Raw genomic sequence first — 11,258 nt, forward strand, 5'->3', positions numbered from 1 at the left:
TTCTAATCTTCTTGTTGACATTCCCTACTTTGTTAAATCTTTTTCAAGTTTATATGGAAGTTAATATTCAGATTTTTATACTTAGAAAATTTTATCAAACAAAGAACAAAAAATGAATCAATTCAAATATTTTATGTTCTTTCCATAATTTAAATTTTACGAAAAACAGAACGAGTTTACACATTAGGTTCATTTAGATTAGGAAGACTTCCTGTTAAATTTTGCAGGGGGCGTGACGAGAAATGTTGCGAAGTAGGTTAGTAAAGGGTTTATTTATTATAAAGTATATTATATATTAAAGTATAATAATTAAACAAAATTTAATTATAACTTTTATTTGGTGTCTTGAGGCAAATGTAAGACGAATGACATTATTGTACAGAGACTGGTTCTTGGGTAAAATTAACTTAAAAGTTAGCAATGAAACTGACAACATATATCACGTGTGCCTCGACGGAAGTGGGACACACGTGACATGTATTTGAATCGGATGAAAGTATTTCTCTTGGACACTCGAATTATATATAAGCAAGATTGCCTAGAGGAGGGCAAAGGATATTAATTATCTAGGGCCAGAAAAAATAATATCGGAGTTGTAATGGTTGAGAGATAATATCTCAACCATTACAACTTTGATATGTTTTAAATAAGATAAACCTGATTTATATCTAAATAGAAGAAAATTATTACTGTGATATATACTAGGGAAAGCACTCTTATATAATGCTGAACCAACTTTTGGTTGACAGTCGACAGTTCTTTATATAATCTTGGCTCATTTGATTGTTCAAAAATCTCACTTTAGCATTAACTTAACACATTCGGCCATTTCGAGTGAAGCATAATATATTAAAAGTGTATACAGAATAATTCAGGTGTTTTAGAAACAATTTTCTATACAGATTTATCATGAATGAATCGTATTGTCTTTTTACATAGATACAATTGTTGTTTTATAGATATGTTCTGATTGAATATTCATTATTATGATCCATCTACAAACACAACAGTTTTTGTTAGTGAGTTATCTATCTGAAATTCTTTGCATGTACTGCACATTACAGTAAACATCCAGCTTTCGGGCACTCGTTTATCTGGCATGTCAAACTGGAAATTAATTTGTCCTCCTTTTTTGAGATCTGCCTATAAAACAATTATACTGTACTCGTAAATGAAAATTTTATTTTTATGAAATTTATTTTAAAAATTAGAATAGAGTGAGGTCTTTTTAAAGATTAAATTATAAGAAATACACATGAGGGCAATGGCTATATAGTAGGATCCATCAAAAAGTGTGCCTTTATGTCTGTTGAAGTAAGAAACAGGATTTGAGACCTATATAAGCTGATCTGTATACAAGATTGCTAAATAAAAACCTCCCAGTAACTATGAAATGAGTTTTTTTTGCTTTATAATAGTGATGGAAAGGGATGTATGTGACATGCATTTCCATCGTGTTCACACTGAAATTGAGGGTTGCCAGATTCCTACAGCTGGATTAAAGGACACTTAAAAATGATTAATGTAGGCTACCATTCTCCAACTTTTACTCCACCCATCTCAAAAAAGAGAAATTTAATGATGTTTTTACTCAATCTAAATCTAAAAACTGTAAACAGAACATTACAGTTTTAGATTTAGTTTTAAATATTATAGTTTTTTTTTATTGACTATAAATATTTGGAATTTAAAATATTTAATGGTGGTAAACCATAGCTTTCTATCAGAAAGGATATGAATTGATATATAAAGATAGTCATATGCCTGTGTGGAAATTTGTCATTGCCATTACTAAGGCTAGAACATTCAAGCACTAAAAGTCATATAAGTTATAACTTGTATGATTTAGTGCCTAGATATCCTAGCCTTAGCTATTATAAAGTGTAGATATTGAAAAATGAATGTGAAGGGCAAATTGCATCCTTGTTTCAATAAGGATAAGGACAGTTTAGCTAATAAAATTGATGAACACACTTGATACCAAATTATAACAATTTGGATTAAGCTAAGTTAAAACTAAAAGGTAGTGCATATTTATTAATTGACAGTTTTTCTAAAATAAAGAATTGTCTGGTAATCCTACCTAAATCCCAAATGCCACAACCTGATGAAGAAATATTTGAAAAATTTTCATTTATATAATCCCAAATGTACAAAATGTAGTGTGTGTCTATATATACAGGCCATATATATATATATGGCCTGTTAACTGAATCAAAAATGTTAACATTCCTTAAACTTCGCCCACTGTATAGGTACTCTATTGACATGTACAGTACTTCAATGTCTTCCCTTCTGGAAGTATGAAAATGACCATCCTATTTTATGCTTTTGATTGGTTTTGATATTTTGAATAAATATACTTAGTCCTACTGTAAATATAATATCTATTTCTATTACATAAAATGGATAGTTACATACAAAATTAAATCTAGTTATACTGAATGAAGCAATAACAAAATGAAGATATAAGCAAACTTTTACTGATTACATATTGATTTATATGATTTTAACAATTAATATTGTTTATAAATATGATCTCATATTTATAAACAATATTAATTAATAATAACTAGGGATTATTTTAAAATTAGCAAAAATGAAAATAAAAATTATGCTAGACATTTATACAATTGGAAGAGTTTACATCAGCTGTATTAGTCTGAGAATGTTTAGATGATCAAAAATGCAACATTTAACTAAAAACCTGGAAAAATACATGCAAGAAAATATTATTAAACTTATTGCAGTATATATGTAATATTTATGTACTATATAAAATTTTTATAACTGAATTGTAACTAATGTCATAATTAACATTATACAATACAGGTATACCTCGCCTTACGTCGGTAATTGGTTCCAGGAAAACGACGTAAGTCGAATTTACCTGTCTCCGAATCTACTTATCACTAGGAAAGCATTTTAAATAATATATGGTTAATAAAAATCTATTTTAAGCTTACAAACAAATAAATTTTAGTTTTTAATATAGTACAAAAAAAGTAATCTAAATTTACGAATGCGTGTACTGTAAATACAGTACATACTTGTATATATTTTAATATGATTTTATGTGCTTTAAACGTTTATCTAGTGATATTACGACTTCAATATTTGTGGCGGACAGACGTAAAGTCGAATAAAATGACTTAAACTTGATTTTTATTTTTCCATATACTTTTTTAACAAGCGACGTATAATCGGGAACGACATAACTCGAAACCGACGTAAGTCGAGGTATGCCTGTACATATTTCTACATCATTTCACATTTTATATAATGCATTTAATAAAGAACTGGCATATTTAAGAAAATATTGTCATATTTGATACTGAAAATTCAAATTAATTTAAAGTGTGAGTTACAATTCTAGTTACTTATTAAATTTTTCAAATTAAAATCTGTTTATTACTTATATATTTATTTATTTATAAATGCTATTGGCAATGCCCTTATAGGCAAAATTATTTGATTCTTTTAATAATTATTTCTAAATAAAAATTCTTTATTAATTTGTAAGAAAGAACTCTTAATAAAAATTTGTGAGAATTATCTGTTTGGATTCTATTTTGGATCAATTTTTTCATTAGATGTTTCTAAAATTGAATTCTAATTTTTAATCATAATATTACCAATAGGTGTAATGTTTTCTCTTGATGTTTGTTGGCAGCTAAACATGGTGTAATGAAAAGGAAATGCTACAAGTTTGAAATTACAGTGTTTCTATGGAAGCCTATTTTGTTGTATTTGTTACAATGGAATAAATATATGTATTGGTAAAACAGTGCATAGCAACTTTTAATTTGTCATTGGAACCACAATTGGACTAATTAGAAAACAGTTTTGGAAAGTAGATACCTATTGGTAATATTATGATTAAAATATTCACCCACTTAAAAAGTAAACATTTTTTATGGTCTTTGAATTCTAATTAATTCTAATTTAATTCTAATATATACTATGATATTGCTTACCCATCTGATTTACATTCTAAATTAATTAAATTCTAATCATATAAAAAGTCAGAATCTATTGATTTAATTTAAATAACAAACAAAAAGTTCATAAATTAATATAATCTATTTATAATTTTTTTTTTTTTTCTCAAAAACACACTGTGGCCACGTTGGCCTTTTACAAGCATCTTAAATTAAAATCAAAACAAAAATAAATAAATAAAACAAAAACTTATAATTACTATACTTTATATAACACTGTTTGTTATCCACATTCTTTATTATAAATAATGCATGAAAACATACAAAGTATTCATTTTCTGAAACAAATTAATAGTTTTATAAAATAGATTTTTATATATTTAATAATAAACTTTGACCATTTATTACAAGATGTTTTTTAAACTGCCCTGTAAGATGGTCTTTTTTTATGCCCATTATGAATTTGCCAAAGTTCATAATGGAAGCAACAGAATGATAAGCAATGGTGTCCAACTTTTCCAGGTCAATCATACATGAAAATTTGTGATCTGGACTCAAATCCAGATCCTAGAATAATAGGCTGATACTTTTACTGCTTTGGCCATTTGTCCCTTAACATCGTTAAGTTAATAAAATGATGAATTTGGAATATTTTAGATTTCAAAGAAACAAAATTCTATTTTCTAGATCAATTTGGTATTGATTTTCTTTCATATTAAATGCACAAGTGAGATTGTTCTAATGTTTATAAAAAGAATTTTAAAAATTAGATTTCATAATCAAGTAATAAAACATGGTATAACTTCTGATATTTTTAATTGATGATATAAAAATTATTTGTTATTAAGAGTAATTTTAATTTTATTAAATTATTTTGATAGATAATATTTATATTGAATCAAGGCTGATAATCTAATATTTTATCATTGAATAATTTAATTTAATCTTTTTATATTGTTAAAATGATGATGAAATATTAAAATTAGTTTATCAGAGGCCATATTCTGGTCACTGTCTCTCGTCTCGCAAGCCAGTCGCTGATTGACTAATCCAAATGATTAGACAATCAGCGACCAGCTTGCGAGAGACGAGACCAGAGACAGTGACCAGAATACGGCCCCAGATTTTCATTTATTGAACAAAATTAGGATTATTTCATTCATAAAAATAACTTCCAGAATAAATAACAGATTTTACAGCTTTCATACAAAAATTTATCAATAAATACAATATATATATTTTTAGTGGTTAACAAATATTGGTAGCAAACCATTAATAGATAGTAAAATTTTAAGTGTACAGTTTTAAAATTTAAGTATAACTGTATAAAACATATACCAGTAATTGATTTAATATTATATAAAGTAAAATACAAATATAATTTTATAAATTAAATTTTTTTTATATATATATATAGAAAAACTCATCAAGCAATTATATGACGGCAGTATGATATTGATCTACATTGGAGACGGGCAGGTGCTCGTACGTCCAGGTAGGCGATAGCCACTTTGGCTATTTTAAGCTAAATTTTCCATTTGAAATTAAAATTTTTCTATTTAAATATAGGTGTATAAATATATAATAAGGAAATGGTTGTTGTGCCAGGATTGTGCGCTTTAGTGAAATCTCAACAAGATGGCAATTCCAGTGATTCTTATATAAATGTAAGCTCTGATTATTATAATTTATTTCCAATTTAATTTTTATTAAGTAATAAGTAAATTACTAATTAAATCTGTTTTACCAAAAGATATTTATAAATGATTATAAACAATATTTATCAAACTAAAACATTCTTAAATTTATTTGCACAATTACTTCATAATTGACATATTTTGATAGTTTTGAATGTTAAAATCAGTTTGTTTATGCATAAAGTGACAAATGCTCTTAAAGCAAACACTCTGTTAATTTAACAATAAAATGAGGTATTAATGAAATAAAAATGATTATCAAGCAAAGAAAAATAATATTTCTAAAGTAAAATGGAAAATCAATTAAATTTATATTTATTAGTATTATTACAATTATATATGTAGAAAATGAAATAATGTAATTTGTAAACAAAATACAATGAAAATTTTCTACAATCTATTTAAAAATGTTTCCTATTATTTTTTTCATATAATATGTCAGGGGTGGCCAAACTTTGTCATATTAGGAGACATACACTGCCTATCAGAAATACACAAGAGCTACATGACTATTAGAATCTACATCATCTATTTATATTATATATAGTTAAAATACTATAGTTATCACTGTTATGACTTTACTGGTACTTTATGACTGACTAGATAAACAATTATTTAACTCTTATAGAAAAAATATATTTCTTTTTGGACTATACATATAATTGAGTCCATCTTTATCTGTCCCTTCACATGCTTAGCAGAGGCAATAACAAATCTACAGTGATACTGACTTTTTTTTTTTCTTCTTTAATTATTTAACTCCTTCAACTTTATGCATGTACCATACCTTAAGCTTTCAATTGTCTGTTCAACATTAAGTTGTGAATTGCACCTAAAATCTTTATATATATACTAAATGTAATAGTCAAAAATCTTACAAAAATATTATGTATGTGTAAGCAGTATGTACTAAGTTTATAAAAAAGAAATTATACAACTATATGGGATCTTCAATAAGAGTCTAAAAGAACAACATTCAGCTGTATGAGCCACAGTTTGACACATGGTAATATATTGATATAATTGATTTGGACAGCATTTTCTTAATTAAATTTAAAAATTTTTTAAAAACAATAAGATACAAACATAAGAAAATTGCATCTTACTGTATAATAATTATTATTGGGCTACAGTTTGAAAAAATTGTATATCTATATATTCCCTCTGTCTGCTGTCTCCTTCCTTAATCATGAGAACAGTGCTAGATAGATAAAAGTTGAGACCAGATATGGAAAACTTAGGTGCAGGAGGCTCCAATTAACTGTATACGAACTTCCTGTTTAGACTGGGAGTTACATAGATGACTAGCACAACTCTGTTGTCATCAGGAATAGTATGATGTACAGGGGCAAGACACTACAAGTTGAGATGGATAACATATATTTTAAATTGAATAAATTAAGAATATGATTAAAAATTTCAGCCCAGCATTGTGACAATGTCATAACAAATAATTGCTCGTTGATATCGTTACTGCAATCTAAACTCATTATTGGAGCAAAGTTTTAAAGATTTAAAACTAATGCTTTTGAATCTTTCTGGCTTAATATCAACATTTTAAAAATCATTCTAAATAACTTAGAAATTAAATTTTTCTGCCATTTCTCAAAGCAAGGTATATGTATATTTACAAGAAAGAACAGAAGGGAAAAAGTAAAGAATGGTTTCAGAACTAGAAGTTGAATGGTACCACTGTGAATATAATGTTACATAGAAATGGAACAATTGCATATTGTATTCACCTTCTACACAGAGGACACAATTTCATCATTGTCAATACAAATAATAATTATTTATGATTTCTACATTCGAGTTTTATTCATTTGCTAGCAAATAATATTTGTGACTGTCCTTCTTATATTTAATAGCATAGAATCGACAAATTTATTTGAAATCTTACTGAAAAATCTCTTTTAATTGAATTATTGTAGGAATATATTTATAATTGGATACGATACATAACATTTCTGGAATTTTATATATTTAGAATGCAAAATATACAATGTCAAAACTGTTGTGGTGGCTAGGTTTGTGTAAACCATAGTGTCTCTTTGTACATGCAATTCTGTGGAACATAAGAAAACATTTGTTTTGTATTTTTCGTTATACCTGTCGTTTTTATTTTGGAAGCATTTAATTAATATTAATAAGATTAATGTTAGAAGAGGAGAATAGAATAGAAGAATTTAAAATTGAAGTAATCAAATACAATCGACCCCCCCATAACATAGGTTCATATAATGCGGATTCGTATATCGCGGCGAAAAAATTGTGACTGTATTCGTATAAAGATGCTAAAAGAGACTCATAAAATGCGGTAAAACGTCATTGCCGACTCGTGTCACGACAGGATTGGTCGAATCTGGACCAATAGTGGACGAGCAGCCGAACTACTTACACGCTATGGAGAGTTTAGGCAGGTAAATTGAGTTTACTATCGTCTGTACGGTATGTAAATTAGATACTGTAAGTCTAATACAGTACTGTAATTTTATACATTTCTTGTGAAAAAAGCATTTCTTATTCAATGGCCATAAAAATTATTTCTATTAATGATGTCTCCAAAGTTCAACAAATTTCTCGCAGAAAAATAACTTATCAGAAAACACACCCGCTGTTTGGTGCGCCGCTCTGTGACGAAAACAAGCTTAAGCAATGGCGTCGTTGAACGGTGCACACTCGGTAAGTAATCCTACAATTTTTTGTTTATAGCATAGTTCATACGGATTATTCCCAAAAAATTATACATGTTTTAGAAATGTTGAGTCAAATTGGTCTAGAATCAATTAATTTTATGGAAGAAAACCTTTCAAACAGCAGTAGTCCGTAAACTGCACACGTGCCGGGCTATGATTGGCTCATGTATTTAAGGATTCCTACAACGCGAAATTCTTATAAAGTGGAACGTATCTACCGCGTTATTGGGGGGTCGACTGTATTTTAAAGTTTTGTTTGATGTAATTAATTGAAAAATAATTAATTATATTAAATATAAGAGCTGAAGCATAAAATGCAACAGGGAACCACCATGTATCTGTCTCCCCAAGATTTGATGGACAGAAGAAATAATCCATTTAGCAGAGAAATGGATAGGAGTATGACCCCTATGCAATTGGCTACCAGTTAGAGGTGCAGCAGACCTGTACTGGAATTACAGGAAGTACACAGATCAAACGAGAGAAATGCTTTAAATGACACTACAGGATCAAAGCCATTAGGGACTCTTGGATTGGATACAAAAATTCCACACAGCTATGCAAACCTTAAGAAATGCATTTATACAGGTACCTGGATAGTTAGATCTTTATATCAAATAGGAAAGATGGCAAATGTAATGCATGAAATGAAAAGACTGAAGATCTCAATCTTAGGGATTTCTGAAACAAGATGGACTGGAAAAGGAGATATTATCACTGAAAGAAAAAAGATTTATTTACTCAGGAGGAACAGAACATCAAAGAGGAGTTGGGATAATGCTGGAAAAGAAGATGGTTAAATTAATTGATGGATATTGGAAGTATCTGATAGAACTATAGCACTGAGGATAAATGTTGACCATTCAGATGAGGAGACAGAGGAAGTTTATAAACAAATAAACAAATGCCTACAAGTTAAAAAGAAGAGAGATGTAGTGATTATTATGAGGGACATGAATGCCAAGATCAGAAGAGGGAGAGAAGATAATGTAATTGGACCATGGGGCTTAGGAGAAAGGAATGAAAGAGGAAGTAGACTTATTGAATTTTGCAGAAGAACCAACATGATTGTAACTAACACCCAGTTCCAACATCATGAAAGAAGATTGGCTACTTGGAACAGGTTAAGAAGAGCAGAAACAAGAAACCAAATTGATTAAATTCTAGTCAACTACAGATTTAGAAATGCAATAATTAACACAGACTTATCCAGATGCAGATTGCAACAGTGATCATAGTCTACTGGTAACAAAACTAAGAATAAGGCTGAAATATGTTAGGACAAAAATAGCAAAAGAATGGCTCAATATAGAGGCATTGAGGAAAGACTACATTGAGAAGACTTTTCAGGCTGACATATCAGGAAGACTGCAAAATTTCAACACTAATAGAAGCACAGAAGAAACCTGAAATGATTTGAAAAAAAATTTAAAGACACTGCGGTTGACATCCTCGGCAAGAAAAGGAGACAAATAAAGAAGCCTTGGGTCACAGAGGAGATAGCAGAAAAGATGGATGAAAGAAGATAATATAAAAACACTAATAATACAAAAGAAAAATATAGAATCATAATAAACAAATAAGAATAATGTGCAAACAGGCAAAGGAAAAGTGGTTGAATCAATTATGGTCTGGAAATCTGGTCTGGAATCAATTATGGTCATTGCGTAAATGGGAACAACTTAAGAGGAGTATATGAAAAGCTAAGGTTAATCTCAGGGAAAAAAAGGAAATGCAGAATTGGGACTCTGAGAGATGAAAATGAAAACATTTTATTGCAGAAAGATAAACAAGTGCTAAGATGGGAAAGATATGTAGATAATCTCTATGGAAATGAGGACAATTTAAACCTAGAAGGGATGAGGAGAAAGAAGAGAGAGTAACCTTTTTTAAGGAAGAGATTGATGCTGCATTGAAAAAGCTGAGGGACAGAAAGGCACCAGGAATGGATGAAATACAAGGAGAACCCCTTAAGGCTATGGAGGAAGATAGAACATTTCCCCATAGCTTTAAGGAAGGAATCCTAACTAATTTTTTTAGCAAAATTTTAGAGATAGATATTCCAAATGATTTCACAAAATCTATGTTCATCCCTGTTCCTAAAACTGTGAGTACCTTATACTGTGATAAATTCAGAACTACTAGTTTGATAAGCCATGCTTCAAAGGTTTTAGTTAACATCATACAGCGAAGAATAGAAAACTACATAAATTGGAAACTAGATGAGTCATAATTTGGTTTCTGAAGAGGCAGAGGGACAAGAGAAGCCATTACAATGATACAACTTACAGGATAAAGGATGATTGATCATACTAGAGGTTATTTGTATGTTTAGTTGACTTCGAGAAGGCCTTCGATAGTGTTAATGAAATGCTATTGTTTGAGATTCTGCAAAAAATAGGTATTGATAAAAAAAATTACTGAGAATAATCTATAATGTCTATAAAAGTCAAAAAGCAATGGTTATATTTCAGGGAGAGGATGCCAAATGGATTCAGATTAAAGAAGGAATAAGACAGGGATGTGGTTTGTCCCAACACTTTTTAACATCTACAGTGAATGGATGATGAGAGAAGCATTCAAAAATCTAGATGAAGGTATAAAAATTAATAGACGTCTTATCAATAACATTAGGTAAGGTGGAGGGCAGATGGAGAAAGGGAAGACCTAGGCTAACCTGGCAAGACAACATCAAAAAATGGACTGGCTCAAGCTTGGGAAAAGCCTACATTTGTGAAGAGTGGGGAAGAACTGTCCATCAACTGCAACCCACTGTAAAGAGGACAGAATGAATGAATGAAATATATAAAATTATCATTGTTATTATTAACTCTGCTTTTTGCCCTTACATTATTATTATTATTTATCACATTCATTTTTACATGAACAAAACAATTACAAACAATATACTCCTATGCAATTGG

General features: G+C 29.1%; 1 protein-coding gene across 1 annotated transcript in view; it reads left to right on the forward strand.

The window, feature by feature from the left end:
- The first annotated feature begins 201 nt into the window (after nucleotides 1-201).
- LOC111612653 (uroporphyrinogen-III synthase-like) overlaps nucleotides 202-11,258 on the forward strand; it is a 25,216-nt gene continuing 14,159 nt past the window's right edge. The window contains exons 1-3 of the mRNA XM_023353889.1: nucleotides 202-256; nucleotides 5,359-5,436; nucleotides 5,511-5,608. Coding sequence (XP_023209657.1) covers nucleotides 5,534-5,608 — 75 coding nt within the window. The 5' untranslated portion in view covers nucleotides 202-256; nucleotides 5,359-5,436; nucleotides 5,511-5,533. The remainder of the gene's footprint in view (nucleotides 257-5,358; nucleotides 5,437-5,510; nucleotides 5,609-11,258) is intronic.

This window comes from Centruroides sculpturatus, unplaced genomic scaffold, assembly GCF_000671375.1.
Source record: "Centruroides sculpturatus isolate CEXI.00-Female unplaced genomic scaffold, Cexi_2.0 scaffold1829, whole genome shotgun sequence".
Classification (NCBI taxonomy): Eukaryota; Metazoa; Arthropoda; class Arachnida; order Scorpiones; family Buthidae; genus Centruroides; species Centruroides sculpturatus.